At 37.5% G+C, this 22,813-nt stretch overlaps 1 protein-coding gene across 2 annotated transcripts in view; it reads right to left on the bottom strand.

Moving 5' to 3' along the window:
- The window catches only part of faf1 (Fas (TNFRSF6) associated factor 1), a 66,482-nt gene that overhangs the window by 34,664 nt on the left and 9,005 nt on the right, over nt 1–22,813 (bottom strand). Inside the window, exons 4-8 of one of the 2 annotated variants that reach the window (XM_052563700.1) lie at nt 19,546–19,817; nt 18,490–18,581; nt 18,042–18,133; nt 11,319–11,424; nt 3,452–3,538 (exon numbers count right to left, since the gene is read on the bottom strand). In XM_052563700.1, the coding sequence (XP_052419660.1) occupies nt 3,452–3,538; nt 11,319–11,424; nt 18,042–18,133; nt 18,490–18,581; nt 19,546–19,817 (649 nt within the window). Of the gene's footprint in view, nt 1–3,451; nt 3,539–11,318; nt 11,428–18,041; nt 18,134–18,489; nt 18,582–19,545; nt 19,818–22,813 lie in introns of both variants that reach the window. The other variant, XM_052563699.1, reaches the window with a different exon arrangement.

Raw genomic sequence — 22,813 nt, forward strand, 5'->3', positions numbered from 1 at the left:
GACAATGTAACATTATTTAAACCAAATTTTGACATTTTATTATCCAAAAACTTATTTGAAGCCTTAAAAGTAGACACTTTACTTACATTTAATGTTTTTTTTATAGATATAAAATCAGTTTTTCTTTTGATGCAGACATCTTAACGTCTTTGACCCATATATAACTTTAAATAATAAAAATAATAATTAAAAAATGAGTAAAGTTTATTTACAAGTGCTCTAAATTTAAATAGTTTCCAAATCTATCATGCAGTGTGAAAAACGATGATAGATCACCACTACCCACTGATAAATATGACAGTGGCATAGTCAGCAGGGTGTTGATCTAAACATGTATAGCATGCTTTATGTCAGTCGGCCCCATTAAGGCACAGGGAGTGGAGATCGACAGCAAGCTGAGGATTCTGAAGACAGAAGATTGGCAATATTAGAGTTTATATACCTCTTTCTAGAAAACTTCACCTGCAGACAGCAATCTCACAAGGGGCTCTGTATGGGCTTAGAGCTGAGCCTCGTCGATACGGCAACCAGCGGGCCCAATAAGCCGCCTCCGCAGGTCTGTGACGCTGAAAGCCCATAACAGCCATGGGCCACGGAGACCCTCAGAGAGCAGCAGCAGTAATACATTAGCAAACACCAAGAAACACTGGATAAATGTCAGCAATTAAGGGGGAAAAGACTCTAATAAGGACGTTCCAGGAGTTGTCAATCATTCCCATAGGTGCTCCATGAGGTTGGCAGTGAAATATGAAAAGAGCTCAAAAGAGTTTTGGCTCAGGATGTGTGTGTGTGTGTGTGTGTGAGAAAGCGGACTCGGAGGTGGGAAATGGACCAATTAGAAGCCTAAATTAAGAGAACAAATAAAATAAACAAGAACATGAGCTACAATTTGACGCTGGGACATTTTAAATGATAGCATCAAGGGAACAGTGCAGAGTCAATCAATCTTTAACACAATTAATTTTTTTCAGATTACTAATTTTACGTAAGCCATGAAATAAATCTTCAATTGTAAAACTAAATGATGAACTGGCATTATTTACATAAATCATCGGTAATCTCCAGAACACAGTGGGATTCAACAAAATAAAATAAAAAATGTAGTGCAGCCTAAGATCGGGCAGAAAAGATATCGAAGTTTGGGTGGTTAATGCCAAACACAGCCTGCAAACAGCAGTCCTCAAGTGGCCTGCCATATGAAGAAGCCTGTGTCAGCCCCTCAAACACACCACACGCATCCCGACTACACCCACTCAAACAAACAGGGGCTAAAACATGACTATGGTAAACAGCCTCCTTTGATTTTAGACACTGCATAGGGACGTCAAGACAACTGCTAAGATCCACCCACAGATTCAAAAGGCATAAAAAGGTAAGCTGATTTTTACACTGTAATCTCTTTCTCCCTGGAGACAAATTTACAATACGAATCACAAATCCAGTTAAAACCACACTGTTTAAATGTTAACTGGTTAAACAGTTTCACTGCAAGAATGGATCAAAATCAAGCCATATTTTCTTAATTTGACTCCCTGACAGTAATACAAAACAAGAATAAAGAAGATACACTGAGAGCCAAGTATATGTTCTGACTTCCCTCTGCAATGGATTAATATAAATGTCAATCCATTTCAACAGTACAAAAACCTGTCACCAGCTCCTTCAAAACTAATATGCTTAAAAGCTCGGTTGGCGAGATGTAAACTGACTACTGATCAGTTTTCCATTTTTCACCCTTATGAGGTGGAACAGAGCACAGAGAGACTTCGCCGTATATGAGCAAGCCAAGGGTAATGAAAGCATAGTGGAGTAGGCATTGACTCAGACTGCTGGTAAATGTATTTCTAAGCCTGGGCTGTCATGTTTATTGGTACAAATCCCGGGAGATGAGGGAAGGTTAATGAGATACGCGCAAAAAACGGCTTGCCTGCCATGCGTGAGCTTTGCTCAGCTAGGCATTTCAATAAGGACCGGGGGCCATTATTAAGACTGGTGCTTTAATAATATGTCCCTCCCTATAAGCCAAGACGACTTGAGGTGAAAAGCTGGTCTGTGGCCAAGTCCATGATGATGACCACACATAATCAATCAGTGCTTTGGCATTAACGGTTTAATATGCCTAAAGAGTATTCATGAGCGGTGCCCTCTTCATCAAAAAAAAAAAAAACAAGATTGTGGGTTGAGGTCTTCGGTGAGTGCACTTCAGCCCTGAAGTGGCCCGACTCAAGTGGGCAGTCTGTGGTGAGAGGGTGTAATTCAGTGACCTTGTGACTGTTGTGCTTTTTGCTAAAGGACGAAACGATCCCTCCAACCGCCCTTTTAACAATATAAGCTAAATGCAATGGGTGAAATACATGAGCACACTGAAAATAAACAATGCTGTCATTGTTAAAGAGCTCTGTGAAACACTGCTCATAAACCTACTGATAATGGAGTCACAGTCTTTTGTTCTGGTACTCTCAAATACTAAGTAGTCACAGGGTTTTATGCTTTATTTTGTTCTTTAAATAGTGGTGACCAAAACCATCTTAATAGCTTCAGAAAAAAATAAAGCGGTCAGATACATTTTACTCTTTTGAAAGATGACAATGCATATATGGAAGTTGGGGGGAGGAGGACTTTCAACACCTGAAACAAACAGTGCTCACAAAACTGGTTTATTCATCAGGCCACTCCCTTTGAAATTGTACTTGCCCTAAATTAGGCACCTGACAGCAAATGAAGACACAATGACAAGCATAGACCTAAGAAACAAATGGTTAAAAACACAAGGGCAACTTCTGTGCTTAAATGGTCAGCTGCACAATGACTAGTGATAAGTAAAGAAAAAGTTCCCATGGTTATTGTACAGATGATTATCGTGGATGTCTAAGCTGGGAGGTGGGGTTCCTCAGGGTTCGGTGTTAAGGCCCTCTCTGATCACAGTGAACGAGCCGTACTGAAAGGCTGGGAGCACAGAACAGGGCGAGAAAGGTCATTGACCCCCCACTACATGAGCTGTAATGTCCACACAGAGAGGACAAGAGAGAGGAGCTGCTGTGTGACATCTTAATTAGTACCAACATCTTACTTTCACATTGGGTGATGCTTAAAACACTTCAGAAAGAAGAAACTATTCTATTCAGTTTGTCTAAACTTCCATAAGAAACCTGTTTCTTTACACTCCTAAGGCACAATTCTTATCATGTAATTTGTCATTTTACACTGAAAGTAAAAATGCAACAATTATAGCAGTGCAGGATTTGGGGCCAGTGAGATATATATATATATATATATATATATATATATATATATTAGTGACACTTCTACTAATCTTAATTTACAATTTATTCTCTATATTATAATTATTAAATCTGGGCAGTTTTTATTTAAACTGGAGCAAAAGGCACGTGCACAATTGTCACAGGATTAAAAAAAAAAAAAAAAACTAAAAGAGAGAGTAAAAACATACCGAGTCATCTGAGGCAGAGGCAGGCCAGCCATCCCACTGTTGATGCCGCACAGGGATGTTTGTCAGGTCTGAAATGTTCCTTTTCACCTGAGATATAAACATACAAAATTAGATAACAGGTACAAGAACACAAAAAATTCCAAAAAAAGTTTAATTCACAAACAATACCAAACAACACTTTGTTTAGACACTATCAGAACACGACGTGTACCTACTAGTGTACCTACTATTTTAGCTAAGATATAAGTGACTGTGATGGGAGGGAGACAAGGCAAGTAGTGGAAAAAAGCTCCGTGTTCTAAAAAATTCCACAGATGCCTATCCTAAACCCAAAGCCAACAGCCCTTCGCTCTAAAAATGGACAGTATTTCCCTTCTGCTATTCGCCCCTATGTAACTGCACTTAATAACATTGCGTGCATTTAAACAGTTGATGCTGGCCCCTGCTCTTATGCTGCTGTTGGTTTAAAGCCCAACGCCAGGCTGATGTGCTGAGGACGGGGGTGATCAAAGCAGGCGTCACCCAAAGCTGGATGGGCCGCAGATTCTAGTGCATTATCCCCAGAGAGTGCACTACCCTGCGGCGCTAGATACAGAGGCAGAGAAAACTAGCCATTGTGGCGGAAAGCCCTCATAGCGCATGGCCAAATCCCACCGCCAGCGCACTGAGTGGACATGTATCCTCTGCCAGACTGAGGACTCGTGCCCACGGAGGCAGAAACGATGGCTTGCAAGATGCTTGTGAAAACAAAGGACATGAAGCGGGGTTGAAAGAGATTTAAGGGTTAAGAGTTCATTAACAGATACAATCATGACATTTCTGTTGACAAAATATTACCACTAACAATATGAATATTTATGGATAGAATAATACAGGGGTTGTAACCCAAAATATGCCAGCTGATTTGATTTACTTTTATATTTTTTCAAGACTTCAGAAATTAAAATGATACTTTTATGTAATTAATACTTGTCCTATGTCATATCAATAATTAAGCATATTGTTGGGCTTTTAGTTCATTATAATAATAATAACTGGATTTAATTACAAAAGCATTTGTTGACTCTTGAGCAATTTTGCTAAACTAAAAAAAAATGGTAGAAATGATTCACTCATAAATCTTACTAAAAAAATAAATAAATAACCATTAAATTAAACATTACATTTTGAAGTAGATTTTTTTTTTACTAAAACAGTCTACTTAGTCTATTTATAACCTACAAAATGGAAAATCTGTGTTCTGAAGCAAAACCATTTAAGACCACTGCATTCATTTACAGAGGATTTTTATAAGGATGATTTAAAGGCTTTCCATATAGATAGAAAAGTTTCTTTTTTATGTTTCAGTAATATAGACATATAAAGAACCATGGCTGAAGATAGCTTCTTTACCATTTTGGTAAGGCATAGACTCAATAAAGGGAAACAAATTCAGATATTGACAACATCACCTTGGTTGGCTTAAGTCGGAGACTCTACCATCACACACACACACACACTCTCAAACATCAACAAGCCCACACACTGGGCTGTGCGTTTTTCTTATTGAAGCGAGCAAGGGTCAGCTGGGTTGGCCAATGTTATTACAGAGTGTAATATCTGTGTTTGACCAGAGGGCTACAGGGATTTGGCCGCCCAGGCCTGACCGGTAGGCTGCCGTAAACACCGGCTCTTGCCTGTAATGAACCGTTTAGGGTCAAATGCCACCACAGCCCAAGAGAAAGTAGAAAGTAACGCCATCACCAAGGGCCAGACAGAAGCATTTAGCTGCTATAACAAATCGGCCCTCTGCGAGAATCTGATATTTCCCCACTTTACTTCATTGGGTCTTTTTTATGAGCACTGCCCTACTGTCAATATACCTATACCACTCGGTACTTCAGCCAGACTTCATCCCATCTTGACAAACATCCAAAGAGAAGCTATTCACTGTTATTTGACTTCAAAACAGATTTAGCTATATTGGAAGGTGAATTCGAAATTCGCTCTTGGAGAATAAGAAAAGAAAATAGCAAATAAAACCCCACTGCAAACCTGTCAGTTGAAAAAGGATTTATCAAAGTTCATCAGAGGTGACTTGTTGGGTGAGGGGCTTTTTCTGCAACTACTGCAAATTATAAATGACTAAAAAGGAGAAAGCCCCATACTGCTGCAATATTCACAAACACTAGTGTCATTACCTATTCATGAGCTACGAATTCCTCCTCTTAGCAGTCAGGGGTCTGCAAATTAAAGCCAACATTACCCAACTAAATGAGAAAAAAATATACACGGGAAGGATAAACAAACAAATCCACCGAATAACAAGTTTATTTACCACTGATTTCCAAGAGAAAGTAAAGAGAGTTTGAAGATGTTCAGTAGCGGCTGACATTTGTTCTGCCTTGCCCAAACTGCTGCCCATAAGAAAAAATGAGGTTTGATTAAACAACGAAGGAAAAGACTCCGTCCTATTAAACCCAGTCCCGCTGACATTTCATTTTAAATGTCACAATAGAGTTTTTAGCACCGGGGAACAGACATCCACTGTTAAAAGGAAGAGGGGGAGAAAAAGAGCAGAAAATGTTGACATTATATCAGAAAATGCGGGAAGATCTCACGGATAAAGACATTTCAGCTGCCAGGATTATATTCTTAAGGACTGCATGTAACAGCGCCTTTCATTTAAAAAGGTTTTCTTTCATTCATATACGTGTGGTTGTCATAGAAGATAAATATTATATATCTTCCTCAGAACAAACAATGCCATGGTGTAAAAAAAAATCCCGCTTTAGAAGATGGACTGCACAAAATTTACAAAGATAAAGAATAGTATTTGAGAATGAGATACAAAGAAATTGAAATGCATCTGTGTATTGCTGCCCCCTTAATGACAGAACCTAAATTGCAGAGTTCGATTTGAAGATTAATCTACTCTTTTATATGTAGCATTTAATAAAGAAAATATATATATATAATTATCAATTAAACAATCTAGAACATTTTAGTAAATTCAGCAAGATTATTAATATCTTCATATAAAAAAGGATTAGTCAAAGTGCTAAAAAAAAAAATCATACAAAATTAAATGACTTGGACGCCAATAAACACTCCGGTACACTCTCCCAGACAAACATGCGTGCACACACACACACACTTTAATGATCCAATCTTTCTAAATGCCAAGTACTGGTAATCCTTGGCTGGAGAGAAATCAAAGAGAAGAAAAGGTTGCTGTTAAACAGTCACAAGCTCTTCAGCACCAGATGCCTTTCATTCACACTCTTTTACGCTCCATCCTTCTTTTCTTCCTCTGCGTTCATCTCTCCAGCTGCGGAGAGAAATGTGGTGGGGCCAGCAAAAATCCCTGGGACGAGTTGTCTGGTCACGGACGGCAGAGCCCTATCGGACGGCCCTATTCTCCCTGCCACTTTCCTGACAAACATTTGCTCTGAGGCTTAAGCATGGCCCCGAACTCGGGTTTGGGAATGCCAATCAGAGGAGGAGAGCAGGGCCCGGGGCCGAATAGTGGAAGGGTACGTTCCCTGGGAGCCTGGAGGCAGAGCGAGAGCCTTTGGCAAAGACAAACAACGGGACAGCACTGAGGGACTCTCTTCTCTCTCTCTTTTGCTGCTCCTATTGATATGCACATGCAGAAAAGCATCGGCTGGTCTTCAGCAAAGACAAAAGATGAGCAGAAAAAGAAAGGTTGGAGAGGAGCCCTTCCATATGTGGCTGCGAGGGGGTGAATGGTGAAAAGTAGAGAGAGGGGAGACTGTGAGAGCTCTCTGTTGCTGTTTTGTTGCATTTTCACACAGGCCTTCAGTTTTAGGGCCACAACTGTAAAACAAAAACTTTTCTCACTTGTTAGTAACTTTTTCTCAACGAGATGTTTGTGAAGAAATGCGGTGGATCCCGTTGAGCTTTTGTTTCTCGTTCACATGTTTATTTTCGGGCATTTTCGGGCACAAAAGCCAGCACTTGGACACGTTAGATAAAAATGTTCCCATCCGAAAAGAGGGAAAATCTTCCTGTGGAGCCAAAGTAACTAATGAACTCTCCAGCTAACTAAACCAACTCTGAGAGAGAGACGTGCAACCAATAAGGTGTTCTCTAACAAAAACATTTGTATTGCATGCAATTTGTTTCTCCTCAGAAAACAAATCTACTCCATCTCCCCCTCGTTCTCCATCTTAGGAAGAAAGAAGCAGAATGTCTGAGGATCAAGCCAGTCGGGGACACAGCGGCCCGTTTGATTCAGCTTTGTCCAGTCACTCGCTCCCCTACCAAGCCAACAGCTTCGCTTCCTGCTTCTCTTTTCTCTACCCTGCGGGCTCTACTCTCCAGTTGTTGTAATCCCGACAGAAACACTTAAGGTTCACAGTAGGTGCTCATCAAAACCATCTGCTGAGGGAAAGAGAGTGCTCACCCATCTCACTTTAATCTCTTCAATTAGCACCATTACAAACCTGTCAAGTAGTCTGATTACTGTAATGGTGACCAGCGCCATCAAGGCGGCAGTTTCCCCGGGAAAGAGAATCTGGGACTGCGTGGACAAAGCCGAGGTGGGGAGAATCAGTTCTTCAGTTAAAAACAAAAGAACTAAATTATCAAAATAAATATGCTCCCGAGGCTTTTATATCTTTTGCAGTCACTCCCAGTAAAGATTTCAGAAGAACAATTTAAAGATTGGGAAAAATGGATTATAAAGTTTATGTGGGAAGGTAGAAAATCCAGAATTCGATATAAAACACTCCAGATACCTAAAGAGAAGGGAGGTTTGGCCCTCCCCTCCCTAAAAGACTATTATATAGCCGCCCAATTAAGACCCATAGTTTGCTGGTTTAACCCAAGCTACGAAGCTAGATGGAAACAAATTGAACTTTCCCTTTTCTCAGAAGTACCAGTTCAAGCAGTAATTGCAGATGACAACCTATTAAGGGCTCATATAAGTAAAGAACATCCGTGGATTACTATTACACTAGAAATATGGGCCACAGTAATCAAAAAATGTGAATTGAAAGAAACTCTGAAAATACTGAGGTGGTGTGCATATGACACAGAGTTTACACCTAATACTTTAGATGAAGTGTTTAAGAAATGGATTAAGAAAGGAGTTACAACTTATTATTCTATTACAAATAATAATATTTTCTTAACCTTTCAAGAATTTAAGAATCGGTTCGAGTTGGGTAATCATGGTTTATTTAGATACTTTCAAATAAGACACCATTTTAACACAACAGTGCATAAGAAAGGGGATTTGGGAACAAAATGAATTTGTGAAGATACTCTTGTCTGCATTTAAGGCTATTACAACTAATAAGATTGTTTCTAAATTGTATTATTGTTTACAAAACCACAGACCAGAATCCACTTCTTAAGTCAAAAGAAAATGGGAGAAAGGAGGAGACATGTCTATAACGGAAGAGGCTTGGTTAAAGCATTTGTAAATCCCAATGGAAAACTACAGGCTCTCACCATTGGAGGCTATTTTCCTGGAAAAATGTAATTCGATTTTTTATTTCACCAGCTCAAAAATGTTATAGTAAAATAGTATCAGGATGTTGGAGACACTGTAATTCATAAAATAGCAAATCATCACCATATATTTTGAGCATGTCCAGTCATTCACACATTTTGGAAAGATGTAAACAGGACATTAGAGGCTATATTTAGGATCAAAATACCAATTTAGTTTCATGTCTTATATTTGGGTAATATGGATTTGCATAAAACCAATTATATTTACCTATGGAGAATATTTCTGGTTGCAGCTAAAAAGGCTCTTAAACGCAAAAGGCTTCATCCTACATCACCAACTATAAAAGACTGGAAAGCAGTTGTAATTTAAATATATAAGATGGAAATTATTACCTTTTCTTTAAAATTAACAAAGCAAAAAGGGATTCTGCTGTGGAAAAGATGGAAGGAATTTGTGGAAAACTGAGTAATTATATAATAGATGTAATCATAGATTATTGATGGAAAATCAAAACTGTAACTATGCAAAGTTGCCACTAGACTGTACCCCTAATTTTTTTGTTGTTGTTTGTTTTGTTTTTTATTCTGGTGTTGGTTCTCAACCTTTTTTTTCTTTTCTTTTATTGAGAAATTTATGGGATGTCTGCTTAATGGAAATATCCAATCTTTCCTTTTATTCTGTAATGTATGACTCCTACACAAAAAAAGAACTAATTCAGACTTCTATAGCGTATGAAACAGATGAACTACTAAACATAATTAAACATGAAGATGAGTTAATAAGGACATAATTTTAATTTCAATGGTAGTTTTCTTTTTGGGAAGAAAGTTCTGACCCAGCAGTTTCTTACGAAATTCCTTGTGCTTCTCACAATTTATATTTACAAAGAAATTGAATTTCAAAATGGAACCTTTGGTGCACCTAGTTTATCAGACTTCCAAAAGAGAAAAAAAAATCTTAAATATATTATCTACATTTTACATTTTAAGTGCTTCTTAAGATTACGTTTGTTTTGTTTTTGTTTTTTTTATAATGAAGACTTGTCCATAATGAAAAAAAGAAGTTGTTACATGTACTTACTTTTACAATAACAATAAATTATGCATAATTACATGCAAGTAACCCTAAGACAACCCCTAATCCTAATCACAACCACATAGTAAGTACTTGTAGATAATTAACATTACCCAGTACTTAAATGTATAATTACACTGTAACAAGGACACCTTAAAATAAAGTCTATCCATTGTTGCTTTCTTAAACTGATTTTGTTTCAACATTTTCCTAAATTTTAAAATGGGACAAAAAAAAGACAAAACCATGTTAGGAATAAGAGTTTAAAGAGATTTAAAGTAAGAATCGAACTTGCAAAAGTTAGACAAGTTGACAAGTAAAAAAAAAAGAAAAGAAAGAAATGAACATCACAGATGTCTGTTTCTTCAAAACGGCACTGCACTGGCCCAACATGACTCCCCCAGCACTGAAGGAGGGGTTCAAGTGGTGCTGTCAGTCCACAGGGAGCTTGTTACACTTGACGTGGTGTGTGCTACCTGCTGTGAATAATTAATGGAGCCATTTCCAGAAAGCTGTGTGTAGGTTACTGGGGCAGGCTGAGGAGAATGTGAGGGACTCAGGGAGGGGTCAGTGTGTGTACAGAATGGAGCGTTTGGGTTTTGTGTCCCACACAAACCAACCTTAAATACAACACAGTGTAGTTAAAAGGAAAGTGATGAAAAGAACAGGTCTGATGGGAGAGGGAAAGGAGCTGATGAGCCACAGGGGGGTTTAAGCTGCTCAATACCGAGTTCTGGTTATTGCAGAAAATTTTATGAACAGAAAGACACACAACAGACAACAGTCTTCTAGAATATTAAACTCACCTGCTAAATAGAAATTAGGTTTAATATCTGAATGTTGTACTACATATGCAATATACATTTGAATATCTAAATAAAATTTGTTTTGAATACATTACAATGCAGGAAATGTGCCTCGAAATACAAAACAATGTGAATCTCAAGAATCCCAGGAAACTGTATATGATGGGCCCATTTGAAATGTATTGCTCACGTGACAAAATGTACACCTGGGTTCACCAAAAAAACCACACAGTTGTGACATTTTGAGGCAGCCCTGAAGTTAGCAGTTCCATGGGCATTGTGGAAATTTTGACTGGGAGCTAATTAGCTTTGTCTCAACAAAGGCCTTAATCATTTCCAGCACAATGAGAACTATTATTTTAGCATGTAATAATTAAATTGACACCCCACCACAGAAATCAGAGCAGTTTGAGAGAACACGGGCAGAAACACAGTGGAGAGACAGACAGACAGCAGGTGTAGACAGACAGACAGACAGACAGACAGAGGGGCTAGGTGACAGACAGGTGTGCGGTTGTCTCACCTCCTGGATGGTTTTGCTGGCGGGGAAGTTGAGGCTGTAATCTCTCTGTGCTTCACGGTGGCTAATGATGAGCAGGTAGTTCTGATTCGACAACCCTTGCTGGGCACTGCTAAACGGCGGGAAGGGGAAAAAAAAGAGAAAGAGGGGCGTTAGAGTTCAGCGCTGGACGAGTCAGGGCTCGTCTATGTCTCCCCAGGGTCTCTGAGCTCTGACAAGCCTGTGCTACCCCACTGCTCTGTCTGGGTAGCGGGAGGCCAGGGCAGAGCCAAAGGGCTACAGCATGGGCGCACACCAGCACCAAGGCCATCTGGAGATATCGATTGGGGCTAAGAGGTGTAAACGTCACACAAAAAGACAAGAGGGCTTGTGCCGCTCGTCCGCTCCGCCGTCACACTGACCTCAGAGCGGGTTTGGGATTCATGGGAGCCGTGGTGCGGAGCTGTAGGAGAGAAGGCCTCATCTGATGACAAACGATGGGGGTTAAGTAGCGCTTTGAGCAAATGCTCCGTCTGTGTGTGTGAATATGAATCAACAGCTTAGAGGCGAGCCTGCCGGCTAATCAGGGTTCGAATGAAAGCAGTCAGGAAGAGGAGAGTCTGGGAATTAATATGTAACGCACACATTAATTATGCAACCAGCGCCTTAATCTGAGGAGCTTTGGACAAGCTTATGTTAACAGAGGACCAAATTTACTGTAATGGCAGCTTATTTACATTGACTAAAACTGTGAAATCAATATGTAAATGTAATGTTTGTTGTAGCTAGCGATGGAGATTGAAACGGTGGCCTAGTAGAGGAGAATGCATATGAGATGCTGTGGAGAGTGGAAAAACAGAGTCACAAATACAAGTTTTGGGGAGGGGGGGTTAATTGGGGTATCAAGACTCTCACCAAATAACAACGATTTGGAGACATTCTGCATACTGATACAATATATTTGCATTGACTAAAGCGCATAACTTAAACTAAGGTATGGGTAAAAAATATTGATTTAAAGATTAATAACAATCTAATATTGATCCTTAAAATCCCTCGAAATCAAAACATTGTTTGATATAGTGCTAACCAGTGTTTATTATCTGCTATATAGTACTAGCTATATAAAAGCAGCTTATCTAAGTAAATTAGCTTATTTAGTTTAACTGTACTATTTCTAACTAAAGCGATACTGAATCGAGCGAGAATCAGAATTGTGAACTTGCAGATCACAAATGAATTGGATAGTTATAAAGGTATCCCTCTTCAAAAGTAGAATTGTACATTTTTAAAGTGTTTAAATTACAATTATAATAAATGAGAAAACAAAAGATTCTTATAACACAATACATTTCATATGCATTTTTAAATATTAATATTGAAAATATATATATTTTACACACAAATTTATTTTTTATATAAACAAACACACATAAACACTTTTTTCAATACACTGAAAACTGTATTTATTATGAAATATTACAGTTTAAAAGTTTCCTATTTTAATATATTTAAAAAAATGTTTATTATTATTATTATTATTATTATTATTATCATTATTATTATTATTATTATGTTTAATATTTTTGTGAAAACTGTGATAAATTTAAATTTTACATTCCTTAAATATAGTTAAAAGTTCTAAAACATTTCTTGGAAACACAAATAAATGTCTTTAATATCATTTTCATTTAATTTAATGTGCCATCACTGAATAAACGAATACAAATAATTTGCTTTCAAAACAAGAAAAACATCTTACTGACCCCAAACTTTTGAACAATGTGTTTGTGTATGTATATATACATTTCAAAAAGCGAAACGCATTGTTCTATAAAAAGAATATACATTTACACAGAACTCTAGGTTTGTCCCACTTAAGATGGTGTTATAAAACTGTGGGTTAAAAAGTCAGCAGCAAAGTAGAACTTTTCTCTCCAAGGAGTTAAAACTAAGTGAAATTTCCTCTCACAACAGATCTCCAGCATAAGGTTCATCTGTATGAGCTTAACCAGGTTCAGCCCTCTGTGGTCCCAACAGCACCTGGAGCTGACCCCCCCCCAAACTCGCCCTAAAAGCTTCTCCATACCATCAGAGGCATTGGAAATAGAATGTCACTGGCTGCTATAGACAAGAAATAAACCACTGTGTAAATGAAGAGCAGATTGGTTTTATTCAGAGATAAGTCTGCCGTCTCAGAAACCTGCAAGACTGAGACTTTATTAAAGTCCTACCGTCTCGTTCCTCTCATTCCGCAGTACCAACCTCTTGCTCTAATTTCTTAGACGCACACACTTATGCTGACCTGTACCAAGACCCAAAAAACTAAAACATACCCTTTCTTTCTTTTCAAATTTTATTTTTGCATCCGCCACTTACTCAAAATGTTTTTTTTTTTTCTCTGCACTGCCTGTTTAGCTTTGACAAGTCGAAGTACTAATTGCTGTAGTTTAAACAGTTTTTCCTTTCTGCCAAAACCAGCAGATTCCTCGGGCCCCCAAGTCTCACAGGAGATCAGATGCAGAAAATGAGATAAATACCAAATGCGCACTGACTCATTTGCTCATTTGTATTTGAAATAGCAGAAGTTCAAATTAAAATAACCTTAAACACACACATCTCCTGGAAGCAACAGAAATAGATGATTCGTTTTAAATTATTCATAAAGTTCCATTATTTATGCTGGAGATTAAAGGTTTGGATACCTCCACGAGAGAGAGAGCGAGTGAGATGAGCTTGGCTCGTCACTGGATTTCTGTAACTACCTTGGATGGAGTGTCTGTCTTGAAAGCTCCAAAGCCTGTGGCGTATTTGCATTCAAAGCAGAGAGAAGAAAATGAGGCAGGCGGCGCAGTGTGAAGACGACTTTGATTAATATGTTTGGATATGGTGTGCTGAGGTATGCTTTGCAGTAATTGCCTACAGTGGCTTTTATTTGTTGAGTACTGTCCCATTGTTCACAGCCTGCATCCAGAGACCTCACACACTTTAATTTAAAAACAAGCTGATAGAGAACTTTTTAATGCTTTTAAAGGAGCTTCTTGTGCTCATCAAGGCTGCATTTGATTAAAAATACTGTAAAAAAGAAAATTATAATAAAAAGTGTGTATATATATATATATATATATATATATATATATATATATATATATATTTCTGAAGGATCATGTGACACTGAAGACTGCAGTAATGGTTGATTTTATATGTATGTATGTATGTATGCATGTATATATATATATATATATATATATATATATATATATATATATATATATATATAAAATCAACCATTACTGCAGTCTTCAGTGTCACATGATCCTTCAGAAATCATTCTAATATGCAGAGTTGCTGCTAAAGAAACATTTGTCATTTTTATCTATGTTAACACTTGTGCTACTTTTCTGTGGAAAAAGTGATTTTTTTTTTATATAAACGAAGATAATTTAAACGAAATCATTTGTAATATCATTTTTGATCAAATAAAAGCATCTTTGCTGAACAAAAGTATTAATTTCTCTTTTTTTCCAAGAAAAAAAATAATAAATAAATAAATGAAAAATATATATATATATTAAGGACCCCAAACTCTGCAAGGCATGTGTTTGTTAGTTTTTTTTATTATTATTATTAGAACCAGAGCATCAGTTTTGTAAATGGCAACTGGGTTATTCATGTTTTGCAGTAACATTTAAATTTAGCAAAACGTAAAATGTATAATAAATAATAATTTAGGAAATTATTTCTGTAACAGGATATACAAGACTGCCATATTTAAGTTCATACTGTTATCGAACAACCCAAGGGCACCCTCTCTGATAAAAGCAACATTTAAATGAACATGTAAATATGTCTTTCAGTAACATAATAATCACAACAAAAATACTTTAATCAAGTTGGATTATTTAAACAATGGAAAATTAGCATTTGAGAGCTTAAAACTTTGTTTTACTTTATTGTGTATTGTTATTTTTATAATTACCAGTACTTGTGAATAAAACACCTAGCAAATAAATTTAAAAAATCATTGAATAATTAATAATAAATGATTCCCATAAATCAATACTTTTTCATTTTTCTTTCTCCCAGGCAATCCTTACCAACCTCTTGCTGTATTCAAGCTGTAAAAAAATCATACCAATTAAGTGCCTTTTAATACTAGAGTGAAATTACATTTATTTCATATTTGCCATTTTGTTTGCTACTTTGTAATTTGGTAATTACAAAATGCGAGCTAATTTAATTTGTGTGTAAAAAAATGAATTAAACATTTTATTCAATAAATTACGACATGCTTGATGTTGACAGGAAAAAAGTACTGCATAACAGAAGTGACCCAGTTATCATTTCACACAGTTTCTTTCTATTAATTTGCTAAATCACACAGAAACACTGATGTTCTGCTCAAGCCAGGTTTAAAATAAGTGTAAGTAAAGATGCCTGAGCAGAAAACGGCATCTGACCTGCCCCTGAGAGTTCAACCAAAGAACAGCAGTACAGCAGGAGCGAAGTCTGCTGAGGAACACTTCACTCTCTCTCCATCTCTCTGTGACAGTTATTTATAAAGGCAGTTAACAGCTAGTCTGCTCACCCTCCTGGAAGCCCTCTTCTCACTGCAACAGGAGAGGACAATCACGGGCAACAACAGGGTCACACCTCACTAACACCGGCCCTCTCTTTTTCTCTCCTATTCCTAATCCTCTAAAATAGTTTATGTGAAATAATTAGAGCCTGCCAGTGATGATGAGCTCTAGTAGGTGCTGGATATTAGATATTGTGCCATTTAGAGACAGAGGTGAAAAGGTATCTGTGGCACGTCACCTGCCCGATAGAGAAAAACGAAATGAGTGAGAGCAGCTGTCAGGATCACAGTAATATATTTGATCTCGACGGATCTGTTAAACCCATGAACAGCAATGTGGTCCACAATAGCATGTGGTACGTCACCGTAATGTCTGTTTTTGTTGCAATCCCCAAAATGAAAGCTAAAAGAAAAAACACACATGCACGTACAAAATGCCTCTGGACCACATGAAATGCAGGCATCTGAAAAGGTGCCAAATAACCTGAGAGAAAAAAAGAAGTGCTGATGTGCTTTGGAGGGTACTGTTATCACAATGTTAGTTTACAGCCCATTTAGTACTTTTCTCCGAATGTTTTCGCACTCTAGAGTACAGTGTCCACACAAGCTGACAGAGATGCCAGTTTATACCCAGTCGTTCGACGGCAACGCCGCCACCACCTCCCGCCGGGGCTTACAGCAGTGCTAATCAACACATAATTACACACACAAACACATGCACATCAATATAACACACACACGCAACCCTTTCTAATTGAAGTAACTTTCATTTATTACTTTGAACCACACTGCTCTGACCACAATGTCAACGCCTTGCTTATTTAAATAAAGAAATAGGGTGATAATCAACTATATTTTTATTTTTTTATGTATATCGAGTCACAGCATCTCTAAATTCACATACGTGTTACTAAATTCCTAAACTGTCAAAAGCTATGGGTCAGTCAGATTTTCTTTCAAGTAAGTCTCTTAATTGATCACAAATACAGTAAAACAGTAATATTATTATTGCTATTTAAAATAACTATTTTAATATATTTCAAAATGTAGTTTATTCCTGCAAAAGCTGAAAAAAATAAAAGAATGTGTCAGCTGCCTTTACTCCAGTTTTGAGAGTCACACGATCCTTCAGAAATCTTTCACTAATATACTGATTTGGTGCTCAAGAAACATTTCTTATTATCCATGTTGAAAAAAATTGTTCTGCTTAATATATTTTGTGGAAACCAATGTTTTTGATGAACAAAGTTAAAAAGATTATTAACATATACAGATCATTTATTTGAAAAGTAAATCTTTTGAAACATTATAATTGCCTTGACTGTCACTTTCTATATATTTAATCCATCCTTGATGCACAAAAAAAAAAAGATTTTGTTTTAAATCTTACTTATCTCAAACCTTTTAAAAGGTTTCAAATTATAAATTAGATAAATAAAACCACAAATAAAAGAAAAAAGCTCTTCATTTGAATAAAATGCCTTACAATCAAAATATTTCTATCGAAAATGTGGTCCTGCAACGCCACCTAGTGGTGAGTGTTGGAATTATCTTAAACGCAAGGGATCAAGGTTTGTCTGGTTAACAATGTCCAGTCATCCCCTGCTGGTAGATGTGTTAACTACAACATTTTGTTGCCAAAAAACATCTTTTTCTACTGACTGCAATTCACAGGTTGCTGTGTTTAATGACACATTATATTAAACACATTATGGAATTATAGACTTCCTTGTCTATATCTTGCGAATTTGATGCCATCAACCTAATTTAAACAGGATTTTGTACACAAATGTATTGTGCCCATATTTTTAAAGTTTCGCACAAATATATGTTCAGCTTTTAGATGATGGGATGAACCTAGATTCTGAGGTTCCTAAAAAAACTAACTTCAGTCTTTCAATATGAGATATATTTATATAAAGAGATGGGCCACTCATATATAAATGGCAACTGCAGGAATGGATGTCCAACCTTTTAGTTAGAAGAGCTCATGTCAAGCCTGTTTGCTCATTTTTGTATACTCCAGGAAGTGCACGTATATTGCTTGTTTTTAGCATTGTTTTAGCTTTTAGCAACACAGTTTGAGTTAAATAGTCAAATAAATCCAATGTATTAGTATGCCAAATGTCAATGGAGAAAATGGATGCTCAGGCATTACAAAAACATACCTGCTCTGGCTGGTGCTGGCTGAAGGGGCAATATCAGGGGTGAGCACATATAAACTGTTGTTTTTGGGCAGATGTAAACTCCGCAGAACAGTCTGAGAGAAAGTGAAAAAAAAAAAAAAAGAGCATAAATACTTTCAAAATTGCCATTTTCTAAGTACAACATATAAGCAAAACTACAAAGAGTAATTTAACGAAGAAAAAAAAAACAAATAATTTTACCGATAAAATAATAACAATAAAACAGATATTTTTAGATTCAACCCCAACCCTCAAAATGGCAGTCACAATTTTCACCATGTATTTGCGACTTGTTTAAATTATTTTAGACCTATGTATAAGATTTACATTTAAAAAAATTATAATTAATGCACCATTATGTATTTAAAAAAAAATCAATACAGCAATGATCTGAACATCAGCAGCATGTGTTCTATAGTGTCATTCTTACACTGTCAGATACATCTCCACTCTTCCAGCCTTTTAACTGCATTTTAGAGACAGGCACCTGTAGCTCAGTCTCTAAAATAGTTTTAATATCTCCTGCAGAGAGAAAGAAATAAGAATAGGTTACATTTTTATGACAGTTTAGTATGTTACCACTAGAGGACAGCATTTATCTAGTCTAGTTTTGTCATGGTTTTGTCACGTTTTAGTAAAGCACTTATCTTTAGCCAGTTCAAGAGCCAAGCTGCTAAATTTCTTTTTTTTTATTTGACATAAAAAAAAAAAGTCCCTTCTCAAACCTGCAAGTATATGTGTACTATTAAATGTATATTTGTAACGCAGACTAGCATTCACCAGAACATCAGTTCTTAGTGTTTGGAATTTTTCCTCATTTCTCCATGGTGGCACCACACACAGAAAATCATCCATTATTTAAAAAAAACATTTAAAGTACCTAAAAAAAAAAGAACACACTGTGTGTTTAACACACCAATAAGACTACAATGAGACCATCACCAAAAAAGCACAGCAGCGATTTTCTTCCTTTTTCATTGAATTTGTATGGCTTGCCGAGTGCCACACACCCTGCAGCTCACAGATCTTCCTGTTGACTTTGCTTGTAACATAAGATTCAACTTTCATTCACAGAAATAGTCACATAAACAGTATGTGGTTCAGTTCAGTGGCTTGTGTCATACCAAGAAATCAAAGCTCACTATCTACATCTACCAAGAAAATGCTCCAATCACTTCTGAGAAAACAGGTAAATTATTGCAGATGACATGCTAATTATTGTCTATTTGACAAATCCCCAATCTAAATGGAGAAAGCTGTCAGCATTGTGGTTAACAGAGCACATGAAACCTGCTGCTAGATGCTCTGGCTCAGTATGACGTGTACTTCTGAGAAATTCCAGTGCTAATCATGTTTGCTACCTTTGTAAGAGCAGCACTGATATACAGACTCTTTTTTTGGATGTGGGCCAGTGAGGGGCCTACTACTAAAAGACTGAATGATCATGTATATTGTGTTAATGTATCAAAACACTGTGCACGCTCACCGACTGTGCTGGCATCCTCCAGCACCACTTCTGTGGAGCGCTGTCTGTACTCCACACGGAAGCTGAGCATCCGCGACTGCCGTTCCACGATGTGCCGAGAGGGTTGGACAGGGCAGAAGGCTTGGCTGGATGAGGATGGGGGTGAGGAAGATGATGATGCTGATGCTGATGCTGATGCTGAAGAAGGTGGGGCTGAGGGTGCAGGTGCTGTGGCTTCTGATTGGCTGTGGGGTCCAAAGGGGCCGGTCTGAGATGCTTCACTAGAGAAATGACTACACAGGAAAGAGAAAAATGAGGATTAGCTAAATGTTAAAATGTCTACGAGAACCACCTCTCCATCATAACAAAAAATTGTTATATACATAAACGATGAAAATTCAGCTTTGCCAAAGGAAGAAATTACATTTTAAAATACATTAAACAGAAAACATTGATTTTAAATTGCAATAATATTTACATCACATGTAGCCAGCCCTGGCCATTTCAGTGCCCGTTTTTTTTATTTTTGTGGTCCCAACTGCCTTAAGATCATTAACAAGCTTCTCCTGTGTGGTTCGGGGCTGATCCCTCACCTTTTTCATGATCATCCTTACTCCATGAGGGAAGATCTTGCACAAACCTCATAACCTAGGCTGACTGATGGTTGTTTAGTATTTCTTCCATTTCCGAATATTCACACCAAAAGTTGTCTCCTTCTCACCAAGCTTCTTGCTGATGTTCTTGTAGCCTATTGCAGCCTTGTGCAGATCAACAATATTGTCTCTGATATCCTTTTACAGCTCTTTGATCTTGCCCATGGTGGTGGGAGAAGTTGAAATGGAAGATACAGATAGTGTGGAGAGATGTCTTACACACAGCAAAGTAACTTCCTTAAAGTGACAGGACTAATCTGTGTTCCACATGGGCACATAACCAATCTGTGGGAGCCAGAGTTCTTGCTGGTTGATGGGGATCAAATACTTATTTCACTCACTGAAATGCAAATCAATTTCTAACCTTTATATAAGGTTTTTTTCTGGATTCTTTGGTTGGTATTTAGTCTCTATTTGATAAAATAAACCTAACATAAAAATACAGAACTTTGTAAGTGGACTTACAAAATTAGCAGAGAATCAAATAAATATTTTCCCCACTGTATACATGCATATACATACACATAAACATATATCTAGGTCTGGGCGATAAAACGGTATCAGTATTTATCGACGGTACACCTTCATCGATAATGATAGAAAAAATGTTCAATATAGCGCACGATATAGGCACATGCTATGAATAACACAGACAGCCCACAAACACATTCTGAAATGTGTGCCTGCCTGTGATGAGGAGATTGTGAATAAAAAATGAATATTAGTTGAATTTAAAAAAGAATTGCATTTGAATTCAAAAACGGTGCAATTGAACGAGATGTGGTGATGATGTAAGTGACGTTGCATTTTCATGTTTTCTTAGTCTAGCCCACGAGATGTGCTGCTGCTGCGTTATGCATGTTAGAAAAATATAGTAGCACAATGCCGAGACAATCTTAATTAGATTAAAACCGAAACCAAGCCATTCACCCAGAACCCATATTCAGCTTTTTCCATTTTACCACATCTCTTATCTTTTTAAATGCAATCTGTGAATTGCGCTTCTGCTCTTTGTATTAAAGGGGTCATATGAGGTTGCTAACATTCATAGAACATTAGACAAGAACATTATTTAGTTTATTTGGTGTAATGAAATGTGTTTATGCAGTTTAAGGTTAAAAAAAACTATTTATTTTCGACATACTGTACATTGTTGTTTCTCCTCTAAGCCCCGCCTTCTGAAACACATAGATTTTTACAAGGCTCATTGTTCTGAAAAGCAAGGTGTGCTCTGATTGGCCAGCTATCCTGTGCATTGTGACTGGCCAAGTGTTTCAAGTGTCTGATGGAAATGTTATGCTCCTCAACATATACTTTTATGGCATGTATGGCATGTCAGGACAAAAACAAAAAAGCCCATTACAAACGAGGCAGTTGTTGCATCCAGTGGGAACATAATTACTGATTATAATGACTTATACTGTATTTTTATCAGCGGATTATACGAAAGAGTGGCCGGGGGTTGTGGCAACTACATGTGATGGACCCAGGTTGGACTCTTCATCCACGGTGAAAGCCGATTCGGAGATCCACAATGCAAAGCTGATGTATTTCCTCAGCCACTTCGTTTGGAAGGCCAAACAAAGTAGTTTCACTTTCACAATGAAACACACAGCTTCTCCACGAAATGGCGCTGGCGGCAACAGCGAGAATAAAAGGTAGTCCTTATTTCTTTGTGTGCACATTTGGGCAGCGTTTTGCAAATCTTCCCACATAATGACGTAGAGATGTGGGGGCGTATTTAAACGAGCCGTTTCAGGGGGGCATGGACAAGTCTTTTATAGAGAATATCTCTTTGAATTTGAGACTTTAGTCTTTGAAACTTTACAGATCTTCTTTATGCACCAAGAGCTTGTAATACTCCAAAGAGAACGGAAAAATTAAAAAAATAAAACAATTGAAATCATATAACCCCTTTAAGCAATGAATAAATACATGATACTGTTTTGTTCATAATCATATAATGAAATTATATTTGATTTATAGAAATTAATTTAGACGTCATGCACGTTTTACATGCACGTCATGCACCCATCTATGGCCTCGGGAGACGAGACAAAAGTTTCCTTAATACTCCAACATTCAAATAGTAAACTTTTTGATGATTTTATAAAGGGAGACTTGCAAGGGAGAGAAACAGATAAAGTGAAGGAGAGACGAAAAGAGAGAGAGCAGATAAGCTTGCACCTCTTTACACCACTCTGCATGATACACAATGGTGGCAGTGCTGAAATCCAAACAGTATCAGACTCAGTGTAAACAGGCTTTACTGGTATAATAATATGGGCAGTGCCCAACAGACGCTCGATTGTCCAACCCAGAGAAAATCACCCCCTTTTTTTTTTTCTCTCTGCTAAGAACACAAAACGGCTTTTTCTGGCACTTGCTCTCTCTATGTCGTACTCTCTCTCTCAGTGGCTGATGGCTGAATTCCCCCGTGCCTCCGTGTTCCCCTGTGGCAGTAAATAATGTCTTTTCTCTGAGCGCTGGCGGGACAAAGGCTCCTCTCTTCTCCTCCAGGGTCAGCACATATCGCCGTAAGAGCAGGAGCGGGGGGCCAGGCACAGCACACAATGCCTGACATTATACCACCTTATTACAATGCCAAAAGGTTAAAGACGTTAGGCTCCTAGGGC

This window comes from Carassius gibelio, chromosome B8, assembly GCF_023724105.1.
Source record: "Carassius gibelio isolate Cgi1373 ecotype wild population from Czech Republic chromosome B8, carGib1.2-hapl.c, whole genome shotgun sequence".
In the NCBI taxonomy this organism is placed as follows: Eukaryota; Metazoa; Chordata; class Actinopteri; order Cypriniformes; family Cyprinidae; genus Carassius; species Carassius gibelio.